Source organism: Fistularia commersonii, chromosome 22 (genome assembly GCF_037954325.1).
Source record: "Fistularia commersonii isolate RoL2024-O1a breed Wild chromosome 22, RoL_Fcom_v1.0, whole genome shotgun sequence".
Lineage (NCBI taxonomy): Eukaryota > Metazoa > Chordata > Actinopteri > Syngnathiformes > Fistulariidae > Fistularia > Fistularia commersonii.
In genome coordinates, this window is record NC_141305.1 from 12,426,309 (window position 1) to 12,445,901 (window position 19,593).

Genomic DNA, 19,593 nt, shown 5'->3' on the forward strand with positions numbered 1-19,593 from the left:
GGCACACTTGTATGCTTGAGTGTGTGTTGTTGCTGTAAGCCGGACATAGTAGAGGAAACCGTGAAAACCTTAAAGGGGGAAGTGTGGGCGTGGATTGTTATTAAAATCCGCGCCCTATTATCAGTGCGCCTTGTGTGTGTTAAATACAATAATGGTACACATAACTGAGACTGCGCCTTTTAGTACGGTGCGTCTTATGGTCGTGAAAATACGGTAAATGTGGAAATAGATTCCCCTTAACGTAACAGAACAGTCATAAAAGAGTGGCAGAGGGATGGTAGTTTCGAGATTCGGATGCGGTGGAAGAGATGCGGGCACTTAATTGGCCTGCCTGCAGCTCTTCCACAATAGAGTAAGCATGAAAGCACATCACATTTTAAAAGTTTAAAACTAAGTACACAGATCCTGCAGTGCTGAAAAAGCTGATTTGCAATGAATTGTGAGATGACAGTCGTGCATGGCAGCTGCATTTCTAATTAAGTTACTCACAGGACGGCTTGCAACATGAAAAGTATATATGTGCTGTATTGATGAAGGATGATGAAAGATGATGGTCTCCAAACAATGATTTTTGTATTACAAAGGTTTGTAAAAGTGTTTTTTAAAGACAGAAACATCCACATTTTATCAATTCATCAATAAAAAATATGCTCTCTGCGTTTGAATAAATATTTTCACAGATTTTTTCCCTTTATCAAATGAGAGGACAGTGTTCAAGTGAAGACGCCAGCTGGTTTGTTGGCTAACAAGCCCTGACTCCCTCCGGAGTAAACCCAGGATTCCAAACATTTGAGAGTAAAGTAGTAAAGTAAATCTTATTTGATAATTCATCAATTGAAGAAATCCTTGTATGTCAATTTTGTTGTCTGAAAAGGCTGGTTAGTTTATATAAAAAAAAACACAAAAAACACCATGTTGTCGCGATGTGATGAATCAATTACCCTAATTGATAATTAATAGTTTCACTTGCCAGAACCCAATAATTAAAAAGTGTGTAATTATCCCTTCTTTTAAAAGTCAAAAAGTTGGCATGAAAAGGGCCCATTATTTCACAGTGAGTAAGTTATCTACCCTGCTGAGGATGTACAATATCCATTTGACATTCAGTTAGTGGCCTATAAAAGGGCAGCCTGGGAGAGTGAGAGTTATGGACTAAATGGGTGATATGGAAGTGGCCAGTGAGGGGAGGGGAGTTCGGAACACTGTCAAAATTACTTGAGGCCCAACATACCATACTGACCAAAATAAAGATAGATTGGGATGATGATGAGGTGGTGAGACAAAGGCTGAGACAGGGATTAGTGATTAGGAAAAACACACACAAGGAACGACATGGGTTTCTCTTCCCCTGGGGTCACCACCCACAGGAGTCGGGGGGCAGTGCTCGCCGGGTGGTAGCTGGGATGGGGGACCTTAACGGTCTGATCCTTGGATGAAGAAGCTGACTCTTGGAACATGGAATGTCACCTTCCTGGAGCCTGAGCTGGTGTGCAAGGCTGAGAGATTCCAACAAGATATAGTCGGACTCACCTTGACACCTGCCCTTTCTCACCGATTCTGTTCATAACTTTTATGGATATAATTTCTGGGGCAGTCAAGATGTTGAGGGGATCCACAGGATCGAGTCTCTGCTTTTTGCAGATAATGGGTTTCTGTTGGCTTCATCAGGCCATGATTGGGAGCTCTCACTGGAATGGTTCCCAGCGGGGTATGAAGCGGCCAGAGTGAGGATCAGCACCTCCACACGGTGCTCAACCGAAAACGGATGGAATGCCCACTCCGGGGAGGGAAAGAGGTCCTGCCCCAAGTGGAGGGGTTCAAGTATCTCTTGGTCTTCATGAGTGAAGGAAGGAAGGAGAGGGACATTGACAGGTGGATTGGGGCGGCATAAGCAGTGATGTGGCCTCTGTACTGGTCTATCGTGCTGAAGAAGTAGCTGAGCCAAAAGGAGAAGCTCTCAATTTACTGGTCAATCTACATTTCCACCCTTACCTTTAGTCATGACTTGTGGGTAGTGACTGAAAGAACGAGATTGAAAATACAAGCAAATACTTGACTCTCCCTTAGAGACAGGGTGAAAAGTTTGGTCATCCGGGGGGAGCTCGGAGTACAGATGAGGTGGCTCAGGCATCTGGTCAGGATGCCTCGTGGACGCCTCCTGAGTGCAAAACATGTCCTCTGGGAGGAGGCCATGGTGAAAACCCAGGACACACTGGAAAGACTATGTCTCCAGGCTGGCCTGGGAACGCCTTGGGGTCCCACAAGAGGAGCTGGACCAAGTGGCGGGGGAGAGGGAGGTCTATGCCTCACTGCTCCAGCTGCTGCCGACGCAACCCAACTCCAGATAAGTGAGGGAAGATGGATGGATGGAATTGAATCTATTACAACGTAAAAGCAAAGCATTCGCTTCCCTTAGCACACATCTCATTAAATGCTTAACTTTAAAGGCAAAACTGATTTGTTGTTGAAAGAAAAAACAAAAAATGATGCTTGTGTTTTGTGAAGCATGTGGTATTCATTGAAAGCATCCATATGAGAAGCAAGGTTAACACATACACTGAAGGTCAGTGTTTGCTCCTAGCACTTAATACTGAATTTTCTCTCATAATGGCTCAGGCTTTCAATTGCCTCTCGGTTTAATGGGATTAAGCATGTAGTTTTGCTGATGTATCCCTTTGAAATTGCGCTTTCATTAATTCACTTGTTTTCCATGATGCTGAAAGCTCTGGGGACCAATGACAATGATCCATGATGATAATAATAATATTTAGACTTTATTGATCCTCATAGAGGAAATTATTTTGTCGCAGCAGTGCAACAATAACAATAAATATGATAATGAATATAAATAAAATAGACAAATTAAAGGATGAACACAACAACAGGGATAAAAATAGATAACAGAATGCAACAAGGACAAAAGTAGATAAAAAGAATGAGAATGGAATGACAACAACAAAACACCCAATCAGAACTCTGTACTCCTCGTTGTTGTCGTTGCATCCAACGACGGAAGACTCGTTGGACAACTTTTGGAGGTGGCAGGAACTGGAGTTGTGCCGGAAGCCGGATGTGAAGAGCAACAGAGACAGGATGGTACTTTAGGGCACGCCTCTGCTGCACACCACCTCGGAAACAGCCATCCACCCTCATATACTACAGCTGTTGTAAGGTACTCCAAGATCCAGGCAGTGATGTCAGGGTGAACTTGCATTCCGACCAGCTTATCCTTAAGGAGGTTGGGTTGGATGCTGTTGAAGGCACTGGAGAAGTCAAAGGAGAAAGTTACTCTCACGGTGCTTCCTGCACCCTCCAGGTGGGATTGGGCCCTGTGTGTGAGGAATATTCCTGCACACCGATGTGCTGCCTATACGCAAACTGCAGAGGGTCCAAGAAAGCGGATAGCAGGAAGCCCCTCAAATGATTTCATGATATGGTGGAGGTGGAAGAGCTAACCACTGTGCTACCACATATGTATGTCAGTATGTATGTGTGTACTCTATGTATGTATGTATGTATGTATGCATGTATGTATGTATGTATGTATGTATGTATGCATGTATGTATGTATGTATGTATGTATGTATGTATGCATGCATGTATGTATGTATGTATGTATGTATGTATGTATGTATGTATCTATCTATCTATCTATCTATCTATCTATCTATCTATCTATCTATCTATACGCCTTTTCCCTCATGGCTGCAAGTGAATCACATCATCATACAACAACTTGTCATCACCAAACTCTCCATATATACTCTCTTTTCCCATCCATGTTGCCTGTTTGTTCTGTGATGCTAACCACGGGGCATTTCTGAGGGTTTTCTTCTTTTGCTTTATCTGCCACATTGCCCGGGTCCATGAGTCTCTGGAATTTCCATTTCCCTTTCAGCCTGGATCTTCTATGCAAACCTTGTGTCACTGAGCCAGTCCACTTCCATTAACATCTACCTTAATCTATCGCTAAAGATGGGAAAGCATCATTGATGTTGTGTGCATTTCCATTTTCATGACTGTCTGTGTGACCCCTTGGCAGGTACCTGGAGGTTTTTACATGCACAACAGCTTTGGCTGCTATGCAATAGATGGGATGCATTTGAGTCAGTCCTGTACTAAGTGCCTCACAATAGCCCGTGGCTTCAACCCCCTTTCCAGCAGCCAAACATTCAGCCACTGAATACCTGTGCTTTAAACCCTTCTGTCCAGCTACAGCCACTCTCCTGTCGAGGCATAAATATTCCATTTTGTAAAGAGACTAAAATGGCTTTTCTGTAAATAATTTATGTTCTGCATTTTGGGATATTGAAAGCAATCACACAACTCATTTCTTGCACACTCCGTCATATTGATCGGACTAGATCCTCCTGCGACCTGGTTTTGTTCAGCCCAAGAAACAGCTGAACAGGTCATTCCTCTTCATCAAGTACTTTTACAATGGGAGAAGCACATATTATAGATATTACATATACATTTATAATACATATTATACATTGCTATATATATATGTATGTATATATATATATATATACATATATATATATATACATACATATGTATATATATATATATAGTGGCAGGCCATGCATTTTACACCTAGGCCTTCAGTGGTGCTCCTAATCAATCCACCCCCAATAATTAGTTTATGGCTTTAAAAAACATCTTATTATGCAGAAATCCAGTATAAAGAGAGGTGCATTGCAGATAGATAACTCCTGTAGTGTTAAAATTCGCCCGCAGGAGCGCATCATGTGACGACAAAGGGATGCCCAGCTCTGTACTCTTCCACTGACACCCCCCGCGAACCCGTCCCCCCAACTTGAAGGGTACCCTCTCTTTCGCCAGGTTGAATACCATGCTTTGGGGGCATCATGGCTTTTGAAATGTTGTTGAGCAAGACACTGAACCCCTAACTGCTCCGCTGGCGCCGGTGGACAGCAGCCTACAGCTCATGGTTCATCCATGATGAGTTAATTGCAGAGAACGAATTTCCCTACAAGGGATTTATAAAGGATAAATTATGCAGATGCCGAGACGGGGGCAATCAATATCTCCACAACTACCTGGCGCAACTCCAGAGTGGAAAAGAATCCAATCCCAGCCGGAACATCTCAGCCTCCAGCTCAAGCCCTGTGAGAGAGGTGACATTACATGATCCCAGAGCCAGCTCCTATCGTGAATTGGACTGCTAAGGTCCTGTACTCTGGCCACCACCCAGCTCACATTGCTCCGGACCCCCTCCTGTGAGTGGTGAGCCCAAAGGATGGGGCATCCACGTTGGCTTTTCAGGCTGAGCTTGGCTGGGCCTCATGGGTGACGGCCCGGCCACAAGGTGCTTGCCATCGAGCCTCAGCCCTGCGCTTTTACGCTGATATCCATGGAAAAAGTGTGGAAACCATCCATCTATTCATCCATCCTCTACCTGGATTGAGTCGCGGGGAGCAGCAGCTGAAGCAGAGAAGCCCAGACATCCCTCTCCTCTACCACTTGGTCCAGCTCTTCTTGGGACCCAGTTGGACCAAGTGGCGGGGTCACCTCACCAGGGAGGCCTCTAGGAAGCATCCAAACCAAATGCTCGAGGCACCAAATCTGACTCCTCTCCATGTGGAAGAGCAGTGACTCTTATCTGAGACCCTCCCGACGTGGGCATGCCACCCTTATCTGACAACCATGATCTCAGATTCGGATGTACTGACTGTAAACCTGGAGATCACGATTCAATGAAGCCAACAGAACCACATCATCTGCAAAAAGCAGAGACTCACTCCTGAGGTCCCCTCAACACCCTGGCTGCGCCTACAATTTCTGTTTTTAAAAGTGATGAATAGAATGGGTAACAAAGGACAGTGCTGGAGAAGTCCAACCTTCACAGGAGACGAGCAATGGTAAAGCAGACCATGCTCTGGCACCAATCATACAAGGATCGAACAGCCCAGATTACAAGGTTTGGTTCCCCGGTACTCCCAGTCCTCACTCCAGGAAGGGTCTGTGGTGACCCAGGTCCGGCAAGGGAAAATCAGATCCATTCGTGTTATTGATCATTTGGGAGGTCTTCTTGAGCCACACTTTGTTTAGTCCCTCACCCAGGACCCATTTGCCTTAGGTGACCCTACCAGGTGCATAAAGTTCCTAACAGCATAGCTCCTGGAAATCACTGGGACACACAAACCCCTCCACCATGATAAGATGGCGGCTTGAGGAGGGGGTGAAGTGTGTTGTGACATTTCATTGTTTTATTTATCCCTTTGGGGATATTGGGTTTTCACCCTAGTAACTTCCTGAGTGAGAGGTCAAAACCAATGTAAAAGCAATTAACAGATGTTATGATAGAAGACCATGGTGAAAAGTTTCCATTGTAACATATCATTCCATGGTCAATAGTATATTCAAGTTGTAAAGTAGCTGGAAATCATGGTATGATTTAGAATAAGGAAATTAAATAATTTATGAGACAAAACTGGACTATTCCTGTTTTGACTCCAGAGAGTCAGCGCAGGTACATCAGTAACTCCCACGCCCTGTCCTTTAGATACCAATTTGCTACCTATTTACATTTTTATTTTATTATGCCAGATCTACAAATCCGACTTATTCAGTCTTGTGTCCTGTTTGTCCTCCCCATCTACATAACTGAATCAGAATAAAATATTTCATTGACCAGAATGTGCAAACAAATCTCTTTGGGATTTTCATAAACGGAGCTTTATGGGAAAAAAATGCAGAGATGAGAAGAGGACACATGACCAGGTGATAAAATTTGACAAATCAGACGGGCGAGGTAAGGAAAATACATGAACAACTAAGCCTTCCACTGCACCAAGGAGAGGAATTTTACAATTTATGTATTGCTTAACTAAAATTTTGTCCAATGAAAGGAAGCGTGTATGAATTGTTATTTTGATAAAATCTTTGAATTACTGAGAATTTCATTTCTTCAACAAATTAACAAATAGCCAAAACCCAAAACATTATGTTTCAATAAGATTCAAATTGAAAACATAATTTTATATAATAAAAGCCAGCGGACTGTTGGTTTTGTTATCATTTATTCCCCATTTTTTAGACACTAAAATGAATGAAAAAATAAATAAATAATGCTATTTCAAAACGAAGATGTAAGATATGCTACTAAAATTATGTGAAAGATAACCTTCTTTCACATCATGGTTCCTGAATATGACACTAGAAAGTAAATGCATAACTTTGAAACCACAAGGTATGAAAGTGCAATATGACTAGAGACCGTTCACCTATCCAATAACTGGTGCTCAGTTGGTACAGCAGATATCCGCCCACTTAGAATGTTCACAGTTGACGGTTTGATTCCCATCTATTCCTGTCTGGAAGCCGAAGTATCTTTTGACAATTTGCCCAAAGTTGCTCTCCGTGGCCTTGCATGGCAGATTTGCCACCATCAGTGTGTGTCTGTGTGAGAGAGAATGGTAGAACATAATAGTGCTCTGAAAACACAAAATGTGAAAAAGCTCAATAAGTTTAGACCATTTAAGACAAACTTTATGGACAGAAATGGTGACAAATGACAAGGCTGGTGGTGCCCAGGGAGGGTGAGGAGTGTGATCCCCCCCTGTGGTTGGAGCACACCAAGAGGAAACCATCAAATTAAATAAACATACCAACCCAGGCAGCATGGTTGCAACTGTCATTTATTGTTTTTTTTTTTTTAGTTTTCTTTTTTATTTCCATACACAATAAAGCACATAATCCAGAGCACAAGGGGGATGAAGGGTGAATCAGAGGTGGACATCCTGTGATGATGGAGGGATAACTCATCCAAAGCACTGTTTGGACAGAAAGTCCTGTCATTCAGGCGCAGCTAAGCGATTATAGATTTCTTTTAATTTTAAACTTGCAATAACACATCATACGTGCACTTTTTCATTTGCAATATCAAAAAACACATTGTTATAAATTGGTGTTCATCTGTCGGCAGTAGCTTTTTGATATTTTTTTTTTATTTTGCGTCCTCTACTGTACAAACTTCCAGCTCAAGTGATTTCAATTGCAAAGAGACTCATCAGTTTTCTTGAGAAAAAAAAAAGAAAAAAAGAAAAATACACTTTAAATGGTGAATAAAATATAAATGTTGAAGAAACACAGAAGAAGGATAGTTTGGGAAATGACTTTGCTCCAGACAAATAGCGCCTACAAATTGATCTGTTTTTTCGATAGTAATATATTTATTGATAAGTTTCCTCATCATTGTTATTTATACAGCACTGGCTTTAAAGTAAACATATTGAATGTTTCTAACATGACATGTAAGAAAGACAAATGCTACATAAGCTTTGACTAAGATATACATATCTATCTATCTGTATGTATATATATATAATTATATATATATATATATATATCAAACAGAATCACCCTTATACACACTCCACAATATCTATTGTCTTAAGTTAAACCATTAAAGGTATGGTTCAGTCTGCTGTATCTTATCTACCAACACACCCTACAAGGCTCTATAGGTGGAATGGGTTTAGTATATATGAATGTTAACAGCAGTTGTAAATTTCACTACGGCAACCACTTGTAGCTCCCTGAGATGAAGACCAACTGAAGTGAAAGAATGTTAATGAGAAGTTATATTTTTACATCAGGAACACTGTTCACCTACAGTTGATTATATGCTGCATTCATACAGCAAAAGAAATTTCATGATGGAAACACATTTTATTGTTGCAATGGGAATTTTTTGTCACCTGCGCTGTAAAGAACTTTTAGTGGCTTTGGACATATTCTATTTGTTTTATCTAACCTATCAAGCAGCTTAGAGCGTACTGTCCATATTTATTGCAGGAGGCGTAGATCATAACAAGAGAAACGCAAAGTTGTTTGTTTTCAATAATTATGTGTACATAATAGGACAGCAAACTGCCTCTAAAAAACAAGTGGACATAAAACAATGGACTGTGGGACTTCACTGGGGAGTCAATAGTTCACGTAACATTTGTTACAAACACTAATATCTGGAGGTGAAAATCCAATTCTTTACATGTTTAAAGTGTTTCATTGTTCTTTCTTATTATTTCAAGGTCTTTCAGCTGAATTAAGTGAGTATGAGACCCTTTTGAACGGAAAAGCTGTTATAAGCAAATCACATAATCTATACCGCCTCCCCTTGCAAAGGATCTTAAGTTCCACAGTACAAAAAATGTCAACCCAAGTGATTTGAGTTCAAACTGTTGCTGTTTTCATTATAATTTTTATCCTTATCTTTGTCATTATTCATGTAAATAAATCTCAGAGAATACGTTGTCATTACATAACCAAGGTTGATACCATTGTATGCAGACAAAAAAAGTACACCACTGCAATCCAAGTACAGTAAAGGGAGAATTTCATATAATTTTTGATAATATAGAACACAAACACCAATTCCAGTAAGGTTGGGATGTTGTGTAATATGTAAATAAAAACAGAATACTATGTTTTGCAAATCACTTTCAACCCATATTCAGTTGAATACACTCCAAAGACAAGCTATTTAATGTTAATACTGATAAAAGTTGTTTTTTTTGGCAAATATTAACTAATTTTCGTATTTGATGCCTGCAGCACATTCCAAAAAAAGCTGGGACAGAGGCATTTTTTACCACTGTTTTACATCACCCTTCTTTTTAACAACTCTGGGTGTTTTGAATTGAGGACACTAGTAGTTTAAGATTTGTAAGTGGAATTCTTTCCCGTTTTTGCTTTATGAACAACTTCAGTTGCTCAACAGTCCGGGATCTCCGTTGTTGTATTTTGCGCTTCATAACGCCTCACACATTTTCCATAGGAGACAAGTCTGGACTGAAGGTGGGCCAGTCTAGTATCCACACTCTTTTACTACTACATAATGTGTGAGGTGTGACTTGGAATTTTCTTGGAATTTCAAATTTTCTGTTTGAAATCAGCAGGAATGTCCATGATAAAGATGTTGCTTGGAAGGCAGCATATGTTCTACCAAAACCTGTATCTATCAACATTAATGGTGGCATCACAGATGTGCAAGTTCCCCACGCCATGGGCACTAACACACCCCCAAACCACCACAGATGCTGGGTTTTGAACTTTGCGCTGATAACAGTCCAGATGGTACTTTTCCTCTTTGGCCCAGCGGACATGACATTCATTATTTCCAAAAACAATCTGAAATGTAGACTCATCAGACCACAGCACACTTTTCCACTTTGCATCAGTTTATTTCAGATGAGGTCAGGCCCTGGAAAGCCGGTGGCTTACCTGGGTGTTGTTAATATCTCTAATATTCGCTTTGCATGGTACAGTTTCAACTTGCATTTGCAGAAGCAGCGACAAACTATATTAACTGACAAGGGCTTTCTGAAGTGTTCCTGAACCCAGGTGGCAAGATCCTTTACGTAAGATTGCCAGTTTTTAATGCGGAACGGGTTACGGGCATTCAATATTGGTTTTCGGCCTTGCCGCTTGCGGAAAAAGATTTTTCCAGATTCTCTGACTCTTTTGACAATATCATGGACTGCAGGTGATGAAATCCCTATATTCCTCACAATTTGACTCTTGAGAAATATTGTTCTTAAACTGTTGAACTATTTGCTCATGTAGTTGTTCACAAAGTGGTGAACCTCACCCCCTCCTTGCTTGTGATCAACGGAGCCTTTTGGGGAAAGCTCCTGTCATAACCAATAATATAACTCACCTGTGGAATATTCCAAACAGCTTTTTTGAGCATTCCTCAACTTTCACAGTTTTTTGTTGCTTCTGTCCTAGCCTTTTTGTGTTGCAGGCAACAAATTCATAATGAGATAATATATGAAAAAAAAAAGAAAAAAAAAAAAAAGCTTTTATCAGTTTGAACATTAAATATATTGTTTTGGTGCATGTTGTTCACTGAATATGGGTTGAAAGTGATTTGCAAATCATTGCATTCTGTTTTAATATTTGTTTTAAACAACGTCCCAACTTTTACACAACTTCCCATTTGGGCTTTGAAGAATATATATTCATAGATGCATTGCATTCAGTCGTGTATCAGTGTATTGTATAAACTATCCTTTAAGATATTTTAGCATTTAACAAACAATATCAAGTCTTCTTTTGGATGTATTTGTCAATGGGTTCAAGCTCCATTACGGTATCTATCAGTAACCACTAAAGAAATGGGAACCTTGAGTTTGACAAGGTATTATTTTATCCATCCATCATTTGAAGTACTATTGGCACATTAGGGCTGCATTTATCATGTTATTGTTGGGTTGTCGTATAATCCAATATTTTATCCCTCAGTCAGAATGCACATAAAAGTATCAAGTTACTTCACAATTAAATGACAGAGACCTCTCATGTTAAAAAAAATGGTAACCTTTTTACTGAAAGGCAGGGGTGAAGTGATGGGATACTCTTTCTGTAGAAAGAGTTTGCTTTCTCTTTCTACAAAAGCTGTAGACGGACCCGGATAGCTTCTGACATGGGAACAATGCAAGCTCACTCTATGTTCAAGAAGAAATTCAAGTTTCTGTTTCAAGCTCCACTGTCAAAGAAATCTGATTGGAAACTGCCGTGAATGCATGTGGATAAGATCAAGAAAGAAACACACAACATAAAAGCTGAAAAATATGTTATCAATATGCATCCTAAGTTTGAAAAAGTCCCCTGCTAACAACAGTGTAGTGATGCTTTTCCGTAGTTCTTTGCTGATAATGTGTATTAGCTACATTGTGACATCATCTACACTTGCTTCAGCATCTACTTTTATGTTTATGACCAAACATATTTATGTGTTGAACCTACACCGATATCTGATTAGCATGTTGCCATGTTTACAAATTTCAGTGGTTACCATTTACAGAGACAGAGGCTGGCACTGTATCCTGAAAGCACTTCCAGAAACATACTCACTTACCAGTCCAACCAGCACCATTATCGACCCGTTAAGAGCATAAGAGGACTTAACCAGTGCAAAAGAGTATGCACATAAAACATTACAGCAAAGTGACACTAAGCGTGTCATATCTCAGAGAATAACTTATCATTTATTTCATCATAACGGCCAACACAGCTTAATAATATATATCCCATCATTACTTTCAAATAAATAAGCTCTGTTTCAGTCATGTAGAAGCCAACAGACATTATAAGCATTGAAAGAAAAACAAAAAGACAAATGAAAACCAGAACAAATAGCAAAACAAAAAGCAACAGAAAAAACAAAATGCACTCTTATAGTCTCCAGTTCCACCTACAGTGCTCTAAGCATGTTGTAGATGGCAAAGTTAAAATTCAGTTCATGCATTTATAGAAAGACCGCCATGTGTCAGATCCACTTGAATGGTTGTAGTGGATAAAAACACAGCACCGAGCTGCAGTGGAATGTAAAAGGTAATTGATTTAAGAGTGGCCAGAGATGTAGGAAAATTCTAAACTGTACAGGACCCTCTTACAGGTGAGAGAGATGATGCAGTGCTACAGTATGACGAACTAAATAAAACTCAATTTTTCTGTCAAAATAGAGACCAGAGAGAGAGAGAGAGAGAGTAAGAAGAAGAGAAAAAGAATTAGATAGAGAGAAATTAAAAAAGGATGTGGAGGAGGTTAGAAGCAGGGCAGAGGCAGAAAAAGCAGGGCAAGCTGACCACAGCTTGTCTGACATCAATCCAGGAGTTGGTTTGTGTGTTTGTCCGACGTTCACTGGACACATATCTGGTTCTTCAGACTGTTGGAGGGAGACGGGGGGGGGGGGGGGGGGGGGGATAAAACATCAATTATACATTCAGAGTTAGCGGTGCATTAAAAAATGTAAAATCTTATATTGTGCAATATTTTATTTGTTACGCCAAATACTTAAAGAGGACTCCTTTAATCCAGCCAGTAAAAAAATAAAAAAACACCTTTAGTTTCATCTAGTGAAGAAAAGGCATCAGTCAAATCATAGGCAGTAATAACATTTGTATGTGAGCCAAAGGCCAAAGCCAGGATTTGAGGACAACTTCTGAAAGGGCACTATTACAAGAATTTCATTTTTATCAGAGAAAGACTTGGGGATGAATATGAATCTCTTTCCTCGTTTACTTCCCGACAGCTGACAATTCTTTGCCTATTAATCTTGTTGTGTTCAAACATAATACAAAATTTTAGCATGTTATCACAACTATTTCTATTTAATTAAGAGTTGGAGTTCAGGGAGAAAAGATTATAAGGCTTTTTTTTTTTTATTTAAAATCCGTTGATATAAAGTATTTCGACTATGGAGAACTGGATACAGTGTTAGGGTGCAGCTTTCTGACCAGACAAACCTGTCAGGTTCATGATAAATTTCAACTAACTATTCTGAGCCGCTCTTTTTCCCTCTAATTCCAACTTCTTTTATCAAAGTTATTGCAGCTCTAAAATTGTCTTATAATTCACAGGATGATTTGAAAAAAAACACCTTTGTGCGAACGTGAACACCCATTTCCATAAGGACTTATTAAGTGCAAACGTCTTGTGACTCCAGCAAAAACTGCCATTTTGTTGAGGAGACATACAATTTCCTTTACTTCTGCAACAGTTTGTCAAGAATCTAATTTAATAGTTTTTCTCTATGCACCCTCTTCATATGTTCCATTATTCCTGTTAGTTGAAGAGTTAGCCAGTTCCCCTTAACAGAGCATGGTCCTGTGGCCGTTGATAAAAGTGAAATGAAAAACAAACAAACAAGGAATGACAGGGAAGAGATAAAACCATCTGAAAAAAATGGTAAACAGTCTCAACATCCATAACTTTGCGGGTTAATTGTGCTTTACGATGGATTACATTCTCACACATATGCTCACATCAATAGCAGATCTGCCATTCAAGGCGCTAACCAGGCAGTCGGGAGTAACTATGGATTCAGTGTCTTGCCCGAGGACACTTCTTCATGCAGAGAAGAGGAACCAGGAAGCTAACCGCCGATAGGCAGGATGACTGCTCTACCAAATGGTAAAACCCAACTTACAACTTTCATTTCTTAGTTTTTCTCTGACTTTGGACAAGATTCAACCGTACACTTATTTAGGGACACCACATACAATCGTATGACTTGATTCGTCCCAATTTCCAGAGAGATCAGATATATTTTTATCGAGTGATGTTTCAAATTACATTCTCAGCCTGTGGTTCTCTGCTGGGCTGCACTCTTTCCCTGGTTTTTATCATGAACACAGAGAGTTGCAGGATACAAATGCATCTTATGAAGTTCTCTGATGGCAGCATCTAATCTGAATGTCACTGCCTGGAATCAGATCTCAGCTGTGCCTTATCTGCAATGATCACTTCCTTAATATCACTGTGATAAAAATGGAGGAATGCATCCATCACTGGGATTATCTTACCACTAGCAACACTCATGGTGAGGGAATTCAAATCCGGAGTGCCTATAAATATGCAGGAATGCTTGTTTAACTGTTTGTTGCCGAGTTTGAAATGTGTACATATGAAGTTTTCCCCAATAATTCATTGACACTCTTATAGCCTTTTCTTTTCATGCTCTGGTTCAATAGACTGTCTAATAAGCTCTGACATCAGTCAGTTTCTATCCTCTATTTATCAGGCTCCATCTATTTAAAAAAAATACTGTATGTTTCAAGGACTTATAGTTACTTGAAACTACGTTCAAGCCATGTTATCTTAGGTTTGGTAAAATGCTTTGACCTCAGTCCTATCAGGCCCCGATGGGTCATATAAATCCAGTTCCTCTAAAAACTTCATTAGCTAAGCTATCAGGATGTTAAAATGCCTCAAATCAGAAGTTTTGTGTTAATACCAGCTGAGTCATAGGTTATTCTTGCTTTGGTTTCAGATCCATGCATTGTTCCTTTGTCACAGACATGCTGACGTGTTGATGGATGCTTCTGATTCTCGGAGAATGTTGGTGTTATTTTTTTTTAGTGCTTTTATGTGAGTGGAGAGGGATGTCAAACTGAGTTGGCCACTTTTGGATAAATTAAGTTGTCTGAACTGAACTACATGGGGACAAAAGTACTCCCTTCTCTCTATCGATCAATTGTAGTGGACTAAATGGGAAAAAAAGTGTTTTTGGTATTCAACCACTTTTTCTATGGGGTATTTCAAGTGCCTTCAAATACCTCCGCAGTCTCCCAAACACCCTTGTTTCAAGCTGCATTCATAGACCTCTTAGTTGAAAATGACTTTTGGAACATAACCAGCTTTCCAATATCAAATAATCCATTTCTGCTAATAGTACTGTTGAGCATTTAATTCTTCTGGGTCATTCTGGGATATTTTAAGACTTGGTTCACTCCTGTACTGACTTAAAGTCACATTAGAACCACAAATGTGTACATACAACTGACACTTGATGTCCAGAGGTTGCTATCTAATTCTTGTTTTGTGTGATTGAAAAGTTGGCCGCCTGGACCTGGAGGCAGTCTGCGCCGACAGAAATCAATCCATCATGGTACAATCGGAGCCCTCATCTCTCCTTTGGGAGCAGGCTCAATCATCAAACCGCTGGGGACAATGGTTGTCTATCTCCTAGATTGTGCAACCCGCAACACCCGTGTCACTGTAATTTAAAATCCCAGATGGAAATATATTACCATATCACCTGATGAGCACCCGTGTGGAGATACGCCTAAAAACCCCAGATTCATTTTTTTTTTACTTCATAAATGGGAGGCATTTTAGATGTGTGTGCAGCGGGAGTAAGATGTCTTCATGTAAAGTAGGAAGAATAATGAGTGTTCGCTGTATAAAGCCTTCTTCCACTGGACTTTTCCCACAAGTACCAAACCTTCACTTTGATACTGAAGTTATTAAATGTCTTGAAATTTTATTAAATATGACCATCTTTATAGACACGTTAGCATATCCATTCATGAATGTGTCCCCTTGTATGACTGTACCACTGTGAGTGTATGAAAAAGGCCATGAAAGCAGGTTTTATTGACTTGACTCTGTACATCTCTCTGTTTGGAATGCACACATAGCCCAAGGAAATTAGTCAATAAAACTTGATGGAAAGTTTTTAACTATTTCCAACTTTTGACCATTGTCTTAAAAAAAACAAACAAACAAACAGACAAAAAAAAAAAACACTCAGCAAGTACTAATTCCACATTCTCAAGGAGAGGGGAAAAAGGTGTCGTGAGTGACTTTATATCAAATTGTGTTAAAGAAATCAACGCTTTCCCAGTTTTCATCAAGAAGCAGTTGAAGGAGATTGCTGTTTAGCAAAAGTGCTGAAACATGAAAACAAGCTGTAAGGCAAAATAAACTTTCTTCCCCAATGGAATTCTGGCTAAAAATGATTGTGCATAGATATAAGTATCAGCATTATGATGATGTGTCTTCAATTGCAAATAAAAACCTAATTTAGTTGTTGATTTACCAAGGATGCCCTCCATTATCTGAAGTACAATCACTTTAGTTCGCTCAGAAGTTTTTACCTCTGACTCTGACATTACTTTGGCAAAATCAATTAATTGCACAATTCAAAGCAAGAACAATGCATTTCTCGCTTATGATTTCACAATGAGGTAGGAGAAAACAATCAGACCAGGATGTATGATGAATCTTTTAGGTTATTTTCTTATTAATATTTTCTCAAGCTTGTTCTGTCTTCCCAAAACAATCACATCATTGACAGTCTCACAGACTAACACACACACACACACACACACACACACACGTATGCACGCACATGCAAGCACACATGCACGAAAGTGTAAACACACACATGCACACACAAAATAAGCCAGTGTGTTGCTCTCACGTCTCATTATAGTGGAAATGTAAAGAGAGCTGGTGGGATATTATGAGTCACAGGTACAACTGTCAACAAAGGAAAAATAAATACATCTCAAATATATGTGTGATAGATGTATCCAATTTTGTATTCTACTTTAATTGGACCTTCTATCCAGCATTCTCATGTATGAGCTGTGCAGCTCTGCAGTACATGTTGCAGTAAAATCTCCCTTAATGGTGCTATCAGAATTTGCATGTCTTCCTCTCTTTGTGAATCCCCAGATGAAACACATCACAAAACACTCTCGGAGAGTGTTTTTTTTTTGCTTCTTCTACATATTCCTGATTAAATTTATATTTAATGATTATGATATGGCTACCAAACATCAGCTTAGGAACGGTGAGGTTCAATGTGAAAATTAAATTTGTCAAATTTAGCATCTCATTGCCTCAGCCAGCCGTATCATCACCTCTTGCTGGATTACAAACCACCTCTCACACTTGAGTGCCTCACTTCTCTTGTCTGCCTGCTGAACAACAAATATATATATATATATTTTGTGAGGCCTCCTAGTATAAGGCAGGTCAGGGATTTGAGTATAACACAGTTTATACAAATAATGACCACAAAACAACAAGCACACTAATGATATTGTTGAATATGAAATCCTTGACTTGTGGATTTAGTCTGGCTTACTTGGTACTTCAATGTCATGATTTGCCTCAAAATAGACTATTTTGTCTCTGGAACTGGAAGCGTTACTTCCAATTGAATGAATTTTGATGTGAACTAACGTAAACAAGATTCAAAGTCAGTTATTAAATAGTGACTTTAGATTACCTAATTACCTAACCTATTAAAAATAATGAGGGTTACTGAAATAATGAGGCAAGTTACTGACATGGTAGAATGAGCAGGTGTATATCTGACCAAAAATCATTAGGGTGCAGTACATAAAACAAAAAAAAAAGAACTGGCACCGGTTTACCATGCATTTTGAAAAACTGTTTCACCTATCAGCCATGATTGAGGGCAACTATCTACATCTCATTGGCCAACTATTCAACGAAAACAACCAAATAACTTTAGCTCATCACTGGAGTCTGAGTATCTCTGTTTCCTTTTTTGGGTCAATCCTCTTCACCTGCAGGGTAATCCAGCTCCACCTCCATGCAGGGGGTGGGATATTCTCTAGGAGCCTCTGGAGAGATTAATTTGTGGTTATGAAATCAGTGCTGGAGTATCCTAATATCAAGGGATGTTGAAATTCTGCAAAATATGAATGAACATCATATACTGCATTTGCATGTTCTAGGTCTTCATCTGCTTCTGAATTACAGAAGGGGCATTTCTTTAATATATTGCTCTCTAGCACTACATTGCATCTCCCACATTATTGAAAAACACTATGGATTGATGAAAGGATTGAAAAAACCATGTTTGCCGCTCTTCGCCTTCCTATCAAAGTGTCTTTGGGATGTACATTTGTGACAGACTGACAGCAGGACAAGCTGTTGAACAAATTTGGGCTGCTGCAAGGCTCTGAGGCCAGCCTTCCTACCCTGTGAGAGCGGCATCACCCTTGAAACACATGCTAATACAAAGACTTAACACCAAGGGTAACGTTTTCAAAGCTACTGTATATCACGTCTCACAGCTTCCTCTTAAGGCAAATACATTTCTCATAAGTAATTCACTGCACGGTCGGTGTGAGTTACACGGCTGCATGTCCGCCAACAGTCTGAGGAAACCACGCCACCTGACTCCATTCTACACAGCTAATCTGCAACTTTCTGCATTCCTATCACGTGTGACAAATTGTGTCAGCATATTACTCTGGTGAAGCTTTTTTCATGCATAATTCATCCTCCAGCCTACATTCCCACTCCCTTTGAAGTTAATTCCCTCTTCGTAATAAACATTCTCCGGCTGTGTTGCAGCTTACGATTGCCAGTGTCATCGGTGTTTGAGGAAGTCACCTGTCTCAAGCCATTTCACCGTACAATAATGGAGCGCGGAAAGATTTGAATCTCCCAATACACCTTGGACAAAAAAGCTAAAATGGCATGAAAACCGAATGTTGCGCAATGAGAGGAAATTAGAAGACAGGCTATGAGATGAGATGAGATGTACTTTAATGATCCCATGCTTGGGATATTGTTATTATTATCCTAAATTAAGATTTAGAAAAGCAGAGATACGTAAAAACCAGGTGAAAAGCTAAGACTATTGCAAAAATAAGTCTTGAATGACAGATCCTTCTGATCTTTCTTTGGGCATTACCTCTATTGGATTGAACTAAATGTTAAAGACTTGATGAAATATGCAAGTGAGATGAATAATGCCCATCAGAAGTAGGATGTATAAAATGTAGTTGTGTGATTTGTCATAAATGGGATTAAATCTAGCTGCCCTTTGTTCAGGGCCCTGGGCAATGAAAATGCGAGTATTGTTGTTAATGTGTGGGGATCCCAAGGCAATATAATCCAAATTTTCTCATAACAGCGTTACCCTTATTCTTGTTGTGTAATTGTATAATTCTGTAAACATTGATTACTACCAACATATCTTAACTTTAAGAATGTGTTGGGCTCTGGGTGCAGCCGCCGGCACCAGTGAGCCTGACTGACCAGGTGAATGATTCCAGGACAAGAGGAGCCTGCTCCAGCCCTTCGGAAAACAGATTGTTGCTTCCTCCTGGCTAGTTCATTACCCCCTGCATTCTTTGTCTTGTGCTTCCTCGCTGTCTCCTAGTTCGTAACAGTCAACACCTCTCCCTCTTCCTGAGACCGCCGTGACGTCCCCCCCCCCAGGAGACAACCCAGCTCCCCATTCGCCTTCCTCACCAAATAAACTCCTGAAGACGCCCTACC

At 39.8% G+C, this 19,593-nt stretch overlaps 1 protein-coding gene across 1 annotated transcript in view; it reads right to left on the reverse strand.

Annotated features, from left to right (window-relative positions):
* Positions 1 to 7,651: 7,651 nt before the first annotated feature.
* zmat4a (zinc finger, matrin-type 4a) overlaps positions 7,652 to 19,593 on the reverse strand; it is a 156,362-nt gene continuing 144,420 nt past the window's right edge. Inside the window, exon 7 of the mRNA XM_086169614.1 lies at positions 7,652 to 12,703. Within this exon, the coding sequence (XP_086025740.1) occupies positions 12,676 to 12,703 (28 nt within the window). The 3' untranslated portion in view covers positions 7,652 to 12,675. The remainder of the gene's footprint in view (positions 12,704 to 19,593) is intronic.